The following is a 19942-nucleotide window of genomic DNA, read 5'->3' as shown; positions in this document are numbered from 1 at the left end:
TTCAAATCACTAGCCCCAAAAAGCCCAAGTTTTCTTTGATGCTGCGTGGAAATGATGAAAAGGGGGCGGTGGCTGGGGGGGGGCGTGGTTACCCGGCAGGACTTTATTACAAAACAAACAACCGAACAAAGTGAGACAGGAATATAGCCAAGCCCTGCCCCCTTCGGCATTTAACTTATCTTTTATCCTGATTGCTGTTGACGATGACAGGGATAATGATGATGATGGCGCCTGGCCATGGTGTCCTGTCCGTCCGCCGATTTCAGTTTCACCTGTCCTGCTTTCTCCGGATAGGATTTGTGTTTGAACAAGCGAATGGCGCTTGATTTTAATTAGCATTTGACACAGCAGCTTGACAGCTGGCAGATCCTTGACTCCTGCTCCTTTTTCCGCTGCCGTTGCTCCTGCTTAATGAGCCATCAGCCAACTGGAATCGCAAATGTCCCCGTGCGCAAATAAAACTATATGCTTGTGGCTCCCCTGGACCAAACAAAAAAGTAGCGATTTCCCCTCGTAACATTTTACGCTCAACAAAGTTTTTCGGGAGACGAAAAAAAGTAAGTTGCTGCAACAATTTTAACTTAAGCTAGGGTAAAGTTGAAAATACCCTAGCTGGTTGTGTTCGGAAAACACTTTGGGGAGTTGTAAACTTGTAAAGAATGAACAACTTTAATAAACAGAATTCTACATGCTTTCATTTAACATAATAGATTTAAAATTTAAAGTGTGTCTTTTTGTAATATTATAAATAAATTAATTTACCTGATTGAGTTAATTTCAGGAGTTTAATAAATCTGTTGCCCAAAGCTTATTGAGATCGCTTAACCTTCTTTTTTGGCTTAAAAGATATTCAGCACTTTCCCAAATCTCCCAACTGCATTTCAGCTTCAACTGAAGCTTGACAGTAAAGCCCGCACACTTTTACCAGATAGATCTAACTGGGAATTGTAACTGGGATAACTGACACTTTCATCCATCCACCCACACACACACACCCACACTCACAGGACATGGGAGCCCATCCAAGGATTTGTCACCGGATGCGCTGCGCCGGAAAATTCAATGTGAAAACTTTGCATTTGCCATGTGCGATGTACGATGTAGGATGTAGGATGTTCGAAAGTGTTTGAGTGGGAGTGGGAGTGTGTCTGCCTTTGCAGGTGCCATGGTGTCAGGTATGGCTGGCTGGAGACTAAGCTGCCGTTAAGGCTCCAACTGGAGCCAAAACCCGAGCCAAGTGCAGTTCCATCTACATGGATTCATACATATGTATGCCCGATATTGGACACATGCTTTTTCCAAAGGGAATCGGGGATTGGGGCCTACCGAAATGTGGAGCAATAGTTGGCAATGATTCTCTGTAGTCAAACTAACCCACATGTGGGAGCAGCAATAGATATGCAAACGGCACGGGATAAACATGGAAAAAAATTTTAAAATTTAGAATGCCGTGTTTTAAAACCATTTTCATTTCATAAAAAACATATTGCTTCTTAATTTTATGTTAGAATTTTCAGTCAGACAAACTCTTACATGATATTGAAAGGCAATGCTGAAACAATTGCTTTTCTTACCTTTCATGTTAACTTTCATTGACAGAGTAAAACTTGAAACCTTAACATGGGACTCTGAGTTTTTTCCCAGTGCATGTGTACATACCACAAGTATTTGCACAATTTTTGTGAGTCCCTCCGCTCTTTCCCCGTCAGCATTGTAATGCATTTACCAAGGGGCACCAAACTTTCTGCTCGGCTCTCAATGCAAATGTGTGAGCTCTCCCGTGTGCCCTGAATTATTTATACTCCTTGCACTCTATATGCACAAGTCGAAGTTGTCTAAGCATAAATAAAGTTGGAAATATACAAAACGGAAGAAAAAATACAAGTTATCCTGGGATGTCGAATGCATCATGACTCTTGAACATTTCACTGGTCAAATTCGGCAATGGGGGTGGTACGAACAATTAGAAGAAGTGTCACTTCACCACTCCCCCATCGAAATGTAGAAAAACAAACAATGGAAAAACAAAATAAAAAGAAGTGAGTCATGGCCAACAAACACCCTTGTCTGCGATGGAGAAGAGTAAAATGGTACAATTTATGGTTTGTTTCGGGTTGTTATAGCGCTGGGTGTGCGTCGTTATGATTCATAACTAAACAAGAACAACCAAAGAACTTCTCGACAACATCCCCGGAAACAATTTGCGGCACACGAACACGAGGCGTTTACAAAAGTTTAATTTTACTCACTTTTTTGTGGACGGTGGTTTTTTTGTTGGCAAAAGGGAAATGTTCGGAAAAAACTTGAACACTTTTTGTTGATTCATTGGAAATTTACATGTAAAATGTATGGTCAAAATGTTGAATTTTCAGAGCTAAAATGCAGTCATTATGTTGTGGAATATTCACTTTGGTTTTATTGAGTTGTGCAAATACAATTTAGGTTGTTGGAAATAGGTGACAAAATTTTTAACAATTTAAAAAATTATCAGGAAAAATTTATGTTATTTTAAAGATCAGGACTATTGTTTCTTATTTTAAGATAAGTCTTGCAGAGATTTTAAATTAAGTCCGAAGAACAATACTTTGCTACAAAAAAGTCTTACTTATATATAATGCTTTTCTGAGAAAATATTACGCATACAGAATGTTTATTCAGGAATGACACACAAAATTAAGGATGATGATGTCTTCCCATATTAAATATACATATATTCAGTCCAATTTGGAGAGCTCCTCCATCACTAAATGCCCCACTGACACCCATCCATTATTGTTGCTTTTGCTGCCTACAAGACACATTTTCTCAAGCAGCTGTTGCTGCGTCTACTGCTTTTCACGTAAATTATAGCAAAAATTTAATTATTGCATTGGCCGTTCTACTTTACTTTGGCTTCGAGGACGAAGGATGTGCTGGGGCAGAGCCCAACTAACATAGTTCCTTAGCCGGAGGCAGCAACAAAAACGATTACAACAAAAGTTGTATGTCGAAAAGTACGCTACTAAAACAATTAGCAAGTCTCAGAGCGGGGCTATAATTAAAACAACAATGGAAAGTTTTGGAGGGAGAGGGGGGACAGGGGGGATAAGGGAGTCGGGGGACTTCCTTCTTATATGGGGCTGCCTTTGATTGATGATGCAAAAGCAGCTAAAGCCACGGCTGCCCCTTGAAGTATGCAACACATAAGCAACTTGCAAAGGCGTTGAAGGAACCCGCACTTTTGGTGGGCAGCAGGGGGTGAGGTGGGGGTGTGTTGCAGGTCCTGAGGGCCTTTGTTTTGTTTTTGACCCGCCAGCGACGGCAACAAACTATGCAGTGCCACAAACAACAACAAAAGGAATCGGTGGCACAACTTGAGAAAGCAAAGAGAAGTTGCAATACTCTTAACTATAGCAATGAAACTATATATTTTAAGCTATTTAAATTGCCAGAAAAAAACCTTTTCGTTATTGATTCCGAGTTTTGATAAATAGAAGAACAAAAACATAATATTTAACATAAATAATGTACCAATTTAGTTATTGTATACTCAAGAAAATATAAAAAAATTCAAAATAAAGCTTCCACTTAAAAATTGTACAAGAACACTAATAGTTTTTCTTAACAGAAAATTTTCGTATTATAACGTATTCCTAAAAAAATGGTTTTAATAAAAATAAATATTTGTAAATATAATATTCCTTATGTTCTATTATTTTAAATTTAAAGTATGCTTGCTAATAGGTTACAGTTAATACATAAACTGATACAAGTCCCTGTTGTTAAAAGAATTCTACGCTTCAAATTGGGACCTAAAAATATATGATCTTAATTTTTTTTTGATCTCCCATAGTTTTCTGTAATATGAAAAATTACCCAAAATTTGCTATTACTCAGATCCTCCATTAAATGGCATTACCCATTTCAGTTGTAGATGCCCGAGAGGTAGCCAAGCAAATGTGTGTTATTATATACATACACATGCCGCAAGAACCCAACTCTATATTCCTCTGTCTGCTAAAAGGAAAAGAAAATGTTTAAGGAAATTGCAGCAAATATTTTGCTTGTTAAGTGAAACCCAGTTTGGCGAAACGTTTTCCCAGCAATTTCTTCAGGCATTTCGACAACGTCTTGGCTCTTGGTCCTTGGTCCTTGGAGCCCCCGGACTGGATTTTAGTTGCTTACTCCAGAAAACCATCGCCCTTTTCCACCAGCCAGCACTATTTGATGCATTTTGCATAAGCGCTGGGCAAATGCCTTTGCTGCTTTTATGCAAATTTCTTGCATTTTCCATGTCGTTACATTCTTCGTCGTGTTTTAGTTTCGCCCGTAAATGCATGTATGCACATATATGTTTATATGCGAGTGCAACTTTCCTTGGCATGCAATTAAAACTAAATTAGTAGGCCTCTGGGCCATCTGGTCGGTTGCAATCGCTGCTGTTGGCAAATTTGCTCTGTTTACTAATTGAATTATTCAGCTGCAAGTTGCCAAAGTTCGTTGCCTTTTTTTTTTTTTGGTTTTTTGGTTGGGTGAGGATGTTCTGAAACAAACTGGAAAATGAAGCGTAATCAAAACAAAGGTCCCCATCCTCCATCCTCTCGTTCGAACCCTTTTTTTAGGTGTTGAACATCACCGCAGGGCACAAACCGCACAAGCCAACTTTGGTCCTGTTCGTGGTCCTTTCGCCTGGTCAGCAAAGATATGCACAAACAGGAGTAGCACCGGCCAAAAAAAAAAATTATGTCCACGGTTGAGCAACTTTCCGTTGTGAACACGCCCTCTTTTTTTATTTCGGGCAAACCCACATGCGACATTTAACCCTCGAATTGTGCTCAGCGGACACATTGAATGCTTACACTTGGTCACGAGTTGGGCTCCCTTTGCTTTGGGATTTGTTGTAGAAAATATGCAATAAAAAAGCGGTTTGCTAGGTGGTTTAGTAATATTAATAAATTTCGTCAGCAAAATGGGGTAAAGGATTTGGGAAACTAAGACTTATGTTACTATGTTATGTTACAGAAAAGGCAATAAAATGTTGTCTCCCTTAATAAATGAATCTCGTTCTGACTTTGCTTTAATGTTTATAATTTATATCTTATTATATTCTCCATTCATAATTCTATATTAAATCATGGGGACAAATTGCTAAGAAGTATTTAAAAATCAAGGGGTATCAAAAAGGCATTATTTCCATCAACTTTCTTTCGAAAATGTCTTCCCCTTTCATTTAGGTTTTCTTTTTTTTTTTTTTTGTACTCCCCCACTTTTTGGTATTCGGTTTTTTGTTATCGTTGCATGTTGATTTTTCGACTGCCATAACTCCCATTCACATTCACATTCCCCTTCCAAGTCCACTCTGGAGTTTTATTTTCATTTTCGTTGTTGAAATAACATTGACATGCCGTCTTGCTGGTTGACCCCTGGCAACCCCCTCCAATTTCGCCACCCATGCGGGGGTGGAAAGTTCTCCGGGCAGGACATGCAACACGTCTGCGCCATCCCCCTCGAATATTTCCTCTGAACTCCGATCCGAAATTCGATTTCCAGCTTGCGACTTTGGTGCAACGTCTGTTCGTTTTGTTGTTTTTCGCTCTGGATGACATGCAACTTTTGCACCGAGCTGTTTGTTGCTGTCGTTGTCGTGTTGCAATCGACAACAAACTGGAAGAGCAACAAATGTTGCCTTCGCTGGCTTTTATTAAATAACGTTTCAATATTCCAGCATTTTCTGACATATCAATTTTCACGCGGCGTGGCCTGCATAGATATATAAAGTCATGCACTGAGGGAAAATCAGTAAGAGAAGTTAACCAAACAACTGCAATATAAGCAAGGCAATACTATTATTTTTAAATTTAGCATATTTAGCATACATATACCCATTTAATAGGATTGAACTTGGTTTACTTCTTTTTATTTCATAAATAAATTTATATCCTCTTTGCAAAATAATAGTTTATTATATTCTCAGTGCAAGGCAAATATATTTATAGATTTCAGCAGCGATATGAATAAAGTTTTGCATCTTGTGCCGTTTGCCTTCGCCCCCTCTCTCTGATGGCGTGTGTTTGTGGGTGACAGCAAATTGTTTAGATATGGCATGAAAATTGAAATTTATGTCTTTGCTATTGACAGATTGCTAGCAGCAAATACTCGAGAGTTTTTCTGCGGTTAGCAAATAAAGATTGTGCGATAGCGCAAGTGTTCCTGAATGCTCGATTGGTCGATGGGGTGTTAAGCATTGAAAACAAGTGGGAAATGGATTTTCGGTCGATTGTGGAAGGGTGGAAATGTCGTACGGAAAGAACCGATCAATTTGTAAAATTTAGATTGGAAAATGGCGTGGAAATAGTATTTTATTTGTGGATTAACTTAGATTTGAAAATGGGAGAGATAAAATCGTAGCAAAAGTCATGCACTAGCTGCTTTAGCAACTTAAACACTTTATTTATATTCTTTTTCTTTGGAATTTAAATTTTCAAATAAAGTTCTTAGCTGAAAGGCAAGGGAATAACAAAAGACTATGCTAATCCCTGGCTTATCTAACCTATGAACCCAACCCTTTTCTACCTTTTCCACCCAGTTAATTTCCCAACGTTTGCATTATGCAAAACAAAACAAAAAGGGTAGAAATGCACAGAGAAAAAAACTACTTAGCTGCTAAGCTGCCCGGGTCCTTTGCCGCATATGCAAATCTAAACAAATTAATTCCAAACTGAGTCCTTTGAGCGGGCAGCACTCCGCCCCCCAATTTTTCCCCCCATTTGCTGCAGTTCCTGCTGCAACTTCATTTGCAACGTCAACGGCAATGCGCATTAACATTGTTTTCATTTGCCAGCGAGCGTTTTTCTTTTTTAATTTTTTCGTTTCTTTTCGCATTTGAGCAAACCGCTGACGATGATGACGCAGCGGAAAACGGAAGGCCCCGCATCCACAGTTCTCCATTTCCCCCATCCCAATCTCATGCAATTTTTTTATATATTCCACAATTCTTTTTAACGCCATATCTCCCGTTTGCCCAACTCTTTGCCAGGTTCCCATCCGCCGCGAATAGTGGAGCATCCCATAGATACGACAGTGCCACGACACGAGCCAGCCACGCTTAATTGCAAAGCCGAGGGCAGTCCCACGCCCACCATCCAGTGGTACAAGGACGGGGTGCCCCTGAAGATCCTGCCGGGCTCCCATCGCATCACCCTGCCGGCTGGCGGATTGTTTTTCCTCAAGGTAAGCCAGGGAAGATGGAAAATTGAAAAGGTTAAGTAGAGCCGGGGGAAAGTGGAAATAGGGATACGCTCTTAATAATACGACTTTATTTTTTACAAATTTAAAAAAAATTATACATTTATAATACATTAACAAATTCAAGAATTTTATAAAAAATTGTTTAGTGCTTTCCCTATTTAAAAATGTTGCAATCATTGATATGTTTATTAATTAATTTTTATAAAATAAATTAAGAATGTTTCAAGGTTTCTTACAATAAATTAAGGATAGATTACCTTGAAAAATTAAGAATATTGCATATGTATAATAGTAGTTCAAGAAATATAAATTCTATGAAATTTAATCTAATCTATAAATTCTTATTTCTTAAAGACAATATTTATTTAGCTGTTCATATTAAGTAATTAATTTTAAAATCATTTAACCAATTAGCTGCAACTAGCTGCCGTATACAATTTTAGATTCGTTAAGTTAGTTTTGTCTTTAACATACTACTTCCCTTTAAAGCAATGTATCCCTTCCTAGCCAAATGGCCTGCGGTGTATTGGCATTATATTCCCCAACTTGCATTATCTCCAGCAGTTCGCCCTGTTGTTTTATTTGCATGCATAATTATTATTTCAGTTCCATGCTTTCATTCATTATGAAAGAGACAATGCGAGCGGAGTAAAAGGAGAAATGCTGAAAGTTGCTTAAAAAATATTCATTTTGCCACGCCATCTGTTGAGTGATGAACAAACTAATTGCTTTTATTTTCTTTTAAGTCTCCTTTTGCCCGCTCTGCTTTTTCAGTTCGTATCATTTGGGGGCGAGTTGCAAAAATATTTTTGCAGAAAAAATGTTCGGTGGGCAACAACTTCATTAACGCAAGGTAAACAAACATTAAGCGGGGGAAAGTGCGGAAAAAGTGGGAGAGATTGGGAGAAAGGCGGGAACGTGAAGAGAAAGCGGCAGACAGACAAATAAAGACGTAACGGAAGCCGGCAGAAACGAAGCCAGCAAAAGTCAGCTGCAGCCTGATGAGCTCTGATTGTTTCGGGGGAAGGGAGGGGGGAACACTGAAAGAAATACATTACATTAATTTATATTTTAATTAATTAATTTTATTGTTGTACACATTTTTGTTTATTATTCTACTTTGAATTTTAAGGTTAAAATATATATTTTTAGAAGTAAAAATAAATAAATGAACAAAATATTTTTAAAAACCATTAAAAATAGAATACAAATATTTAAGATTTTAGCTAACGAAATTACATTTCATTGATTCCAAAACTGTGCATTCTAAGAATATTATTTTATTAATTTTGTTCTTTAAGGGTGATGTAATTTTTAAAGATTTTTCTCTCAGTGCAGCAAGTATGAGTGAGTGCTATGAGTGACTCCATTGGACTCTTCGCTGAGCTGAGCAGAGCACTCAGCAAATTTACGACGCAAAAAGCCAACGGGAGCCGCGTTGATTATGCTGATGATGCAGTTGGAATCGCAGTCTCAATTGCGTGGGGTGGGGATTTGGTCTGGGTGGGGGATGCAGGATTCAGGATTCAGGACTCGGAATTCAGGATTCAGAATTCAGGATCAGGAGACCGGGGACTCGGGGGCACTCTGAGCTTGCCACTTTTCACACTCGATCTGGCTGGGTGTCTGGTCGCTTATGGCACTGTATTTGTACTTGCCGCATGCCACTGTATTTGTTTATCACTTAAGTGCAAAAAGGGATTTGAGCATTTTCCTTCTGCCGTTGCCACTGGCATTTCCAGACTCCAGCTTCCGCTGATGCCTGCGAAATGTCTCTATGCCATCTTTTTTGTGGCGCTCTTCTAACGACTTTTAAATTAATTAATTCCACGGGTGTCCTGGCCCCACATCCTGCCATCTAATGTGTCCTTTGCCTTCGCTACTCTGGGTTTTATGGCGTTAGTGGTAGATGCACATTTCTGGGGGATTTCTTTGGATTTTATTTAATGCCAAGGGTAAGCACAAAGGGACGGAAGCTCTTTTAAATTATTTAGTCATTTTTATTTATGGGTGTTAAGTTTTTATTTAAAAGATAGTTAAAGTTTCGGTATCGTAAATTACAAATAATGAAAAACTCATTGATATAATTTTTATTATTTTAGTTTTAAATAAAAATGTAAAAATGTAAAGCCTATTTTAAATTTCAACCTCCTAAGGCCTGTTTCCCGACAAAATTTAATAACTTTATGGCCGGCCCCTGACCTATCTTTTTTTATGTTATTTACAACTGTTCCCGCATGAAAAACTCTGGGAAAAGTTCCGCCAACTCAACGCACAAATATATTTCACATCATTTCATTGCTCCCCAGAGGCATAATTTAAATTCTAATTCCGGCAGCTTTTCCCACTCCGCCAAAGAGGACAATCCATCTTACTTATAAGTGCCAGACCACTTCGAAGGCAACTTCAACCAGACATTATTGCTATAAGGACGAGTCCAGTATGCAACACTATCAAATGTGCCGACCAAACATGGAGAGAGATGAAAACCAAATCCCTCTTTAATTTCGGGGGAGAAAATAAAGTTTTCCTTGGCTTTTTTTCGGGGGCCTTTAAGTGCTGAAGGGGAAACAGAGTGGAGAAAAACGTACAAGCGAATAGGGAATATGTAATAAAATACAAAAGCATGTACAATGTGTATATTTGTGAGTGTAGGAGTTTTGGGCCAAAAAAAAAAAGGGAGCGCCAATCTAGAAGCGAAGTGAAAAGTGACAAGGAGGAGCGAGCGATGGGAAGACAGACAATAATTTACGTAACTGCACGACAGGAAAATAAGAGGAAAAACTGAATCGAAGGCAAGTAGACGTAGGGCAACGCACACTCTTGCATTCGAAACAAATGTCTGCGTGTGTGTCCAAGTGGGTGTGTAGATGTGAGCAGCACTTTCCACACATCATCTGCTGGAAAGGTCCTTAAAGCTGAGTTCGCAATGAAGTCACTCTTTCGGTCACGAATACCGCAAAAGGAGTTTATAGAAAAACATACAACTTATAATCAATTGTTTTTTTGTTTACTATTAATACCTCACAGTATCAGTTTTCAAGGTATCCATAAATATATATTATTTTCTTCATGGATATAAGGCTGTAATTTGTAAATAAGTCCTTTTGTGCAAAGCTAACAAGCTAAACTAATGATCCTGATCAATTTTCTTCTGATTTTGAAAAAAAATAAATTAGTTACATTTTTTCATTTTTTTAAGGGGTTAGGTCAGGTTTTTTTCCGAAATATGACTAAAAATAAAAAAATTTTTTCGTGGAATGCACATTTATTGGGAATTTTATTACGAGTTCAGCGCGGTATGACATTCCGAATTTGCACTATTATTTACATAACTATGGCCAAAATACTGCGTTTTTTAAGGCAAAAATCAAGATAAAGATATTTTGGTTAAGAAACCATTTTGTAGATGTTTTTTTATTAACTTGGCGAAATGGCGTCCAAGAAATATAATTTAATTTAAATGATATCTAACATAACCCATATTTTCCATGCACCAAAATAAATTCAAATTCCTTTTAGGGCAAACCATCTCCAATGCCGTTATGTGCAGAGACATCCTTCTTTTCCACGTCCTTGACTAAAGTTTCTCGAGCTTTGTATTTGCTCTGTCTGACTCTCAAGTGCTTGCATGCAAGTCTCTGCTTATATACATCCATCTCCTTGTTTGCCACACCATTTCCAAAGCTCTGGTCCACCCCCAACGTTTATTTAAATGTCTGCCACATTTGGCCATAGTTTCGACCCCCTTTCCCCAGCTTTGAAATACTTATCCTTCGCCAGCAGGAACTTTAAAAAGGCAATCAACTGGCGGAGGGCGGACAAATAAATCAAAGCGCGACTTTGGATCCAGGCTGATTGCATTTTCGAGGTGTGCGGCCCGAGAACGTCTTAATTAAAAAGCAGTCGGGGCTCAAAAGTTAACGCCTGTTTTCCCTTCGTCCTTTTGGCTGAAAATAACTTTATGCACTTCGCTGTACAGTGAGCACATTTTAATGAGTTTACAAACGCTCGACACATTCGCGGCCCCATAAAAAAACTCTCTCTATATATGCACATAAATAAATAAATACAGGGCTTAAGCCGGGTTGAGTGGAGACTTGGGAGTGAGTGGTGCTGGGACCAACACTGCGTATGAGTTATGTTTTTATGAACGGGGCGACGATTTTCCCATCAAGTTTTTTTTCCATGGGCCTCAGGGCTGTTTATTAACTAGAGGTGTGAGTGAAAAATGCTTTTGAGCCTCGTTTAATGAATGAGCGGAAGAAGGTGGCGGGGGAAAAGGGGAAATCAGGGCTTAAGAAATCCCCCTGGATGATTGAATTAGTAAAAGGAGCAGAGCAGAGGTTAAAATGAGAGGAAGAAGACGGATTTTTAATGAGGAGATTAACAGGAAAGTGGGGGTTAAGCTTGCATGCTGCAAGACTTATTAAAAGGAATAAACAAGAAGAGTACTTTTTTGTCTATGATTTTTTAATGGAGTTTTGGTTGTTTAAAATAAGGAATGAGAAGATATGAATATTGTACCCAAATATTCCAATTTATTTTTACTTCTTGGGAAAAGTTTTAAAAATACGTTATGTTATTTTGATAATAGATGGGAATTTATTTTTACTTAACTCACATATCGTTACATTTTTAATAAAATATAAAAAGGATCACAGCCTGTTGCTTTTACACCTGTTCCACTTTCAATGATGAAAGGGAAAGTGTTCTAACCAAAACTCTGCCCATTTAAACCGGCCTGCAGATTTGCCTAATTCCATTTCGTTTCAGACTCGTTTTCAGGCTCAATTAAAACCATTTACACGTCGCATTTTACACGAGCTTTAAAATTTAAACCAAATTATAAAACACTCAAGAGTTAGAGGGGGAAAAGCACGCACAAAAAAGCGAGAATCAGAGGGTGCGGGTGAGACGGGGACAGACAGGCCATCTCCCTCTGGCACACGCAGCAGACAATTACGAAATGTTACAACATGAAAACGGGAATGGCTCCCAAATGAAATGTTTGAAAATTTATGGGTATTTTAAATTAAAACGGAAGCGTGTTTTCAGCGCGCTCCTTTAGCAGACTCGCATACCAACACAGAGACACCGTGGCAGTCACACAGATACAGCCAATATATTTTATAGCTTCCCCCTTGTCACCTCGGAAAAGCGATTCCCCACCATAAAGTTGCACGTAGCACACGGCAAATATTTTCCCCAGCTGCTTTTCCTGCTGCTGCTGTATTTTTTGCTCTTTGGTGTCAAATCAGTTTCAATGTTTGCACGCACAACAAAAACAACTGCAGAACGGGGGAAATAATAACAACAATAAAAATAAGCTACCAATTCGCAGCGAATCGCCTGGCTCAAGTCATTAAAGATATAAATAAATTTATGTGACTTTTGGCAATGTTTTCTCCGTTTTCCTCCGTTGTATTCCAAATGTTTTTGCTCATTTTTTGGCTCAGAAAGGCAGTTACCTGCTAAATCCAAATTAAATTTTCAGACACGAAAAGGTGCAGTAAAGGAGTACAGTGCGTTTCAAAAGTGATAGGCAAGTGGCAAATGATTGAAAGATTGAAGATTACTGAAGGCTTATATATTCTTGAAACTAAAATTCTTAACAATATTAAACAAATTTTAATTAGAAAACCTTATTCAACCTTAACTTTCTGAAACGCAGCTTATATTTTTCTTATTCTTCAGATTCATTGTGTGCTCAACGGTTGCCATTGCACTATGGGGTTTTTGACCTGTTTTTGTGGCATTAATTAATAACTCGGTCAGTTTTGGAGATATCGACATGAAACTTTACCAATCGTCATTATTTGTCCCTAGGCACATATAGTGTGAAAATCGTTTGGATCAGGAAACAATATCCTATAGCTCCCATAGGAACGATCGGTTAAAACTAAAAAAAAATTAATGAAATTTAAAGAGCTGAAATTTGTTGGTCCATGCCTATAAAAGATGATGATAATAAGTGCAACAAAAGCAAAAAGAAAAATTTCGTCAAACTCAAAACTCATCGGCAGCCACGGTACATATCGACTAACAATTCGCCAGTTTGTAGGCAAAATGATTCGAATTTGTCCAAATTGACGGGCAACTGACAGGACAAACATTTAAAAATGATCCTCATATTATAAATAATTTGTTCATCAAACATTGTATAGCCTTTTCTTGCTCAAGCCGGCCTTCCCGCTATTCCAAACAGCAACCAAGTCGGCGTTGGAGAAAGTGAGGTTATCTAAGAAAAATTCAAATTGCACCAATAGTGCGGAAAAGTGCACAATAAGACTAACATATTTTTGCTCAGAATTGACAAGGCTACAACATACACTTGGACGCATTGAAAACTAATGCAAACTTCTATTTCAAAACTCTTCCCAAAGTTGAAATTTGTTCCTCAAAATTCAGCTGAAGGTGCATTTATAAAGTGACAAAATATTAGTATAAACACGCATAATTTAAACAATTAATACATTTAACATATAGTACAAGCCTGTGAGATCAGTTTACATTTGTTTTTTCTTTTCAAATGGTGTTTTACACGAATAAATTAATTTCAAAGAACGCCTTGAAAAAATTGCAAACTTAGCGCTGGTACTTTCGCATGCAACAGCTGACTTTACAGCTGTTATGCTAACATATGCTGTTAAGTATTAACATTTTGAGTATGAGGCATAACAGTTTGATGTTCTGTTAATGCATTCCCATTTTTTTTTTTTTAATTAGAGCACTTTTAAAAAATGACTAAATGCCACATAAAGTGGTCAAAAACCCCATAGTGCATTGCAACGAATTTTGCTTTAATTTTATTTGATACTGCTGCCCCAACTCCCTCGAAAGGATAGTGAGCTCGGCTCTTGGGATGAAGCCTTAGGTCCTCTTCCTTCCTTGCAATTCATTTCAATTTTTAATAGGAATCCGCCCTGTGCCTGGCTAATGAGCTTAGCTTCGGCTTACCTTTCCCGGGACCACGTTGCGTATGCTGAATATTCAGCTCGCCAGTTGATGATAGAGCAAAATGGATGGAAATGGGTCAGTGGTAATGGTTAGATTGAGTTGGTTAAGTTTCCACAGACGGCTTATCAAAGTTGACAAAGCCGGGTAAAAGTAAAAGTTCAGGCGGAAAGTATGGTTTGACTTTAATCTGACCTGATTTGAAAGCGAAGAGATGAAAAAAAACTGTTGCCTAGTTTTCAGGTGAAGTTGGCCATTTTTAAATTTATAGAGGAGAAGCGAAAAAACTTAGCCATCGCACTGTTAAACATAATTTCATGTTAATTTACTTTATTATAAAGCTTTAAGAACTACTTATAACTTAAATTATTTATTTTACATAAGTATTTTTTGTTTTTGGAAAACTGACAATGATTAAAATTAATATCTTGACAACAAATCAGCAACACAAAACTCAAATGTATATTTCTGTATCTGAAAAGCACATGCTGTTATCACTTAAAGATAAAAACAACTGTTTTTTGTTTTTCAAATAAATTTGTTTATTTATTTCAAAGGGGAATAGGGATTCCTGGGATTTTATATCATAACTTCAAGACCTAATAATAACTTAAGCAATGATAAATTATATTTTCTTTTGCTAAGCTGACAAGACTTTAACACAGTTTCTGCATGATAAATCAGCAACTCAAAGGATATCATATTAAATGTATCTAGTCGTGTATCTGTGCAATACATGTTGCTGTTACTTTGTGCTACGTAATCTTGTAGCCTTTGAGCAGTTCTATCTGTTGTTTTTGTTTTTCTCCACTCGGTCGTTGTTCTGTTCGCCTTTCCCCAGTAACCCGCACATATGAAGTATGACAATCGAGAAGCCTGAGGCGCCTACACTTATTTGTCCTGTAAAGCGCACCCGCGGCTCAGGACTCACGACATGTGTGTATACAGCTGGCGAGGGAAGATTAAATGAAAGAATAATACAGCTGAAGAACCCTTTTGTCATCTTCACTTAGCGCAACACTTAATTTCACTTGGATGAGGCACAAGTTGTGTAAATTGTGCGAACTTTGTTGTTCTCATTTTCTCCTGCTGCAAGGAGCAGATAAATATGGCACACACACACACACACTAAGTTTGACATTTAATTTTAAGCGCATGTTGGGGAATTCTTTTGTGCTCCGAAAAACAAATAAACAAACAGTGTAGACAACAAACACAAAAGGGGAGGGGCCCCCCACATGTAGTAACTATAAAGTTGCTCGAGAGACATTTTATGATTTGAGCACTTGAAGGCAGCAGACGCGCAACAGACAACAGATTGCCGTCTGTTTTATGGCCTCCAAGAGCCAAGGGGTTCGAGGAAGCCCTTCCTTTAAAGAAGCGAAGAAGCAGGTCCTGAAGAGCCAGCAAATCATCGTCTTAGGGAGCTCTGGCTTCTGTATTTTCCAGCTCTTTCCCAGTTGCCATTTGTGAAATTACAAATGGGGATGGATTTCCCAAGAAAAGCGAATAGGAAATACCCTTTTATAAGAAAGATATAAAATACTAAACGGCATTGCTGATTTAATCTCATACCCTGGGCGATAGACCATTCAATCAATTGTGGTTATTATATAAACATATTTTTCAAGCTTGCAAATAAGAAGTTTCGGGCTAGATTTCTTTAAAAGAAGTTCAAAATAAGTTACAGAAAAAAAGTTCAACTTTAATATGTTAATTTATTCAAGTAAAGCGATTACTATAATCAATGTATTCCCATTCATACCCGAGATAAAATCGTTTCCATTTACTAATAAAACTTGCTCATTTCAATTAAAATTACTCACAGTTTGCCCCCGGCTCTCGTTCACTTCTCAAGACCCCAACCAAACAATATTCCCCCATCTTGTCTTCAGTACTTAACTCATTCTTATGCCACCATGCTTTTTTTCCTTACATCTTTTTGCAGGTTGTCAATTCACGTCGCGAAACAGATGCCGGCATCTATTGGTGTGAGGCGAAGAACGAACTGGGCGTGGCAAGGAGTCGAAATGCCACGTTGCAAGTGGCGGGTAAGTCAACTTCAATTCAGAGTCCCCCAATGTCCTTACACTGAAAGAAACAGAAGCGACTTGACTGACCCAATATTTAAAGCCAAAGTTAATACAGCAATAACAATTTTAAAGGACATAAATGTATATCATTTTATAGATAATTTTTAAGAGTCAATCACAGATCTTATATAATTTGAATATAGAGTTTCTTTTTTTTTTGTCACCAGTTTATTTAGAAATAAAAAATCTCAGCTGAATACTGAATTTAATTCCTGTGTATCCCTCCCATGAAGCGTGTGGTGTGCGTTTTTAATATTCTAAATTGATGTTGATTTTTGCTGCTGTTGGTGATGTTCTTGTTGTTGTTGGTTTGTGGGTGGGAGGGGTGAGGAAACGGGCGTACTAGCTTTGCCCTTTTTCCAGCCAGCAGTCCAAAACACCCGCCCACTTAACTAACTAGCTGTGGAGCTGCTGCGTTTACAAGTTTTACGCTCGAACGCACCCACTTGTCTTGCCAGAGGTCTCTTGCCATCTCTCTTCTTCCCTCTGTTGCCGTCTCTTTCGACACGCTCTATTGCTGCCTCCATTAACCCGTTTTCATATCAGCTTTTCCTTTTTTTTTGGCCATTTTTTTGCCAGCTATTTTTTGGTTTTTGAAGCCTTTTTAGCCACGTCTGATGGCCTAAAATGTCGAAAAGGGTAAAAATATTTGTGTGTGTGCTGGATTTATTGGGCCATATGCCTAAAAAAAACAGTGGTTAGCAGTTTTCGAGTTGGGACAGGTCTCAAATGAGTTTTGATGGCCTATGTCATGGGTTTATGCGTGGCCAAACAGAGGGTGGATTTAATTTAAGACAGGCTTAAACATTGTAACTTTAAAACTTATTTTTAAGTCGAAATTAATATTCGTAAAATATTCAAAAATTCTTCTTCAACTAGAAGAATTTATATGAAAAGGAACTAAAAATAAATCAAGCATACGACGTGTTGTACAAACATTTACTCAATTTAAAATTCGAAACGATGTTTAAAACTTTCACTCTCAGATTTTAAATACCTCCAAAAAGTTAAAAATATTTTTTATGTAGAGCTCCCCAACAGATGCTATTAAATATGGAATTCGAGGAGCAGGGGTCCAAGTAGATCTTATCCCGATGCCACCCATATTCCGAGACCGCCACTTTGTCTTTTGTTGGCTAATATTTCTTTTATTTGCCTCTGCCTTTTCATTCCTGTATGTCTGTCTGTTTGTCCGCCCGGCTGTCATGTCCTGGATCTCCTCCCACATGAAAATCGATATTGCTCAGTGTGGAGTTTATTTTGCCTTCATGTTAGATTTCTTTTTTTTGTTGTACATATTCCGTTCTGCTCCTTTTCGAGTCTTGTTTAGGGCCTCAGCCCGAGTTGGGTTTGCTTTTTGCGGTATATCCTTGGGGAATATTTTTCAATATTTGCATGTAAATCACGAAAAGCACGTCAAATTTGTTTGCTTGGTTAAAACGTCGTTATTGCGGCTTGCGGTGTGGGTGAAACGCGGGGGAACTTGGCGAAGGCAAAAGGCGTTCACATTGATTGGGTTAGGCAATAAAAGAGCGAACTGCCAAAGGAAAAGGGAGCAGGAACAGGACCTCGAATCGTAGGCGGGCCCACTTGTTCACGTGCTTTTTCTCCGCTTTTTCCTGTGGTCGGGAGTTTGTCAATAGTAAACATAAGTTGCACATTGTGGGCATATAAGTACATACATTTGATGTTGTCAGCGCAATTTCGCTTTGAGCGCTATCAACACACACGAATCCTTTGACCTTATATTAAAGGACTCCCTTTTCTTGCGAGGGGATGATAGGTGGGCGGTGGATAGGAGCCACATGCTAAAAGGCAGGAATTAGAAAATTGTAGGGAAATTATTTCCGCCATTTTCGCAATCATATCTATAATTTGGGATAGGCCTTACTTTGTTGGATTATGGTTATTACAAGCTGACAAAGCGGCAAATAATTGAAGGTCCTCGATATTTTCCTCCAGTTATATAATTATAAAAGTGGCTTTAACGTTTAGCAAAAATATGTGAAGACAAATTGTCCTTCTTGGATTGAATTGATATCTAATTTTAAGTATAGGGTTATTCCAGTTCGAAAATCATAAGATTAATATTTAATAAGATCATTTTAAGACTTGTGTTCCATTGAAAAACAATTAATTCAAATTAAAGACCGATAAAGCCTTAAATTACAGTATTAAATTTAGCGATGGCCAATTACGTAATTAAAAGTAATCACCGCACAACTTCCCCTTAGTGTTTCTCAATTATGCCAGAACAGTCTGTTCATTAGCTTAAATTGATCACGTCGCTGGCTTGAAGTAGTTCCCATTTCTGGCATCCTATCATAAATCTCGCCATAAACACGAAAACACACATAATACGGGCATGATAAATATAGATAAACGGTCATTTATTAACTCATTATCAGCAGCTGTCCGAATCCAGCCGCTGAAAGCGATTTGCACCTTCGGAGCGGAGACTTTTCCGCCTTTCCGCTCCGGCGAATCCGTGACCCTTGACCCCACAGGAGGAATAACGCAGCCCACAAGGACGAGGCCTACACAACTTTTGCCCAATGGCACTGAACCTGACACTGATTATGACTTTGATTAATTTATTGATGGTTGGCGTGTTTCCTGCTGTTTGTGCCTGGCTTTTCCTTTTTTTTTGTGCTGGATCGAGTTTGGCACAGGGTTCTATTAAAAGTTTGCCACGACTTTAATGGGGTTGAAGTTGGTTTGCCTTCACGGAATCCTCTGATTCACGCTGATTTATTACGCTTCAACTTTAAATTTAATAAAAGTCATGGTTTTAGCACATTTTTGCATAACCAAGACAGCAAAACTAAACCAAAGCAAAAACGAAATCTCAACCGAAAAAAAAGCTCCCTCAAAAAGTAAAAAAATTCGCTTATTCACTTTGTAGATTAAAAAAAAAAGGAAAGCGAAATTTAATTTACGTAAAAGCTGCTTTCGCTATGGATTTATTCGTTGAATATCCATGCTCACATATATATATATACTATATACTATATTTTTTCGTTGCACAAAAGGTAGCTTTTGAGGGCAAACGAGAAGGGCCGAAAAAAGTGGAGAAATTTACTTGGGTACGCTTTTCAAGCGCTTGAAAGTTGCTTGATTTATTACACCAGCGTTGAGCTGCCTTCCACTGCCATTTCTCCCCAGAACTTCTTTCTGTGATATGCACACAGGACAAATAGAGCTCTGAGGTGTGTGCAAATTACAGCATTCCCCTCTGACCATGCCCACAAAGGACGACAAGAGGCAGAACCAGCTGAATTATCCTGCTGCCCTACGCTTTTGTCGCTCCAAATCTGCGACTGCAAAAGCAAAATGTTGATAATACTCTGATTTACAATGCAAAAGGCGGATGATAAAATAGAGGGCTTTGGAATTGCGTTTTCAGAATAAATGCAGCCGGGCAGATTGGTGCAGAAAAAATGTCGAAAGTATGAGCAACAAAAACTGAAAGAGATTTTATAGTAAGAAATATTCTTTCAAGGCGCACTTTTACTACTCCTAAAGTGATTACTTTGGCATCTATGATGATGTTTAATGTAGACACATTGTTAGACATTCAACGTTCATAGTTGGTTATTGGATTTTTATAACTTAGATTAAAAGTAAGTACTTATTATTCTGATAATGTGATAAATACGAATTTA

The 19942-nt window shown here is 38.1% G+C and overlaps 1 protein-coding gene across 1 annotated transcript in view; it reads left to right on the top strand.

Annotated features, from left to right (window-relative positions):
* Positions 1-19942, top strand: part of LOC108038105 (roundabout homolog 2) — a 46968-nt gene that overhangs the window by 14546 nt on the left and 12480 nt on the right. The window contains exons 2-3 of the mRNA XM_044459989.1: positions 7016-7209; positions 16133-16235. Coding sequence (XP_044315924.1) covers positions 7016-7209; positions 16133-16235 — 297 coding nt within the window. The remainder of the gene's footprint in view (positions 1-7015; positions 7210-16132; positions 16236-19942) is intronic.

This window comes from Drosophila rhopaloa, unplaced genomic scaffold (assembly GCF_018152115.1).
Source record: "Drosophila rhopaloa isolate 14029-0021.01 unplaced genomic scaffold, ASM1815211v1 contig_2, whole genome shotgun sequence".
Taxonomy (NCBI): Eukaryota; Metazoa; Arthropoda; class Insecta; order Diptera; family Drosophilidae; genus Drosophila; species Drosophila rhopaloa.
This window is presented reverse-complemented; position numbering and strand designations above follow the sequence as displayed.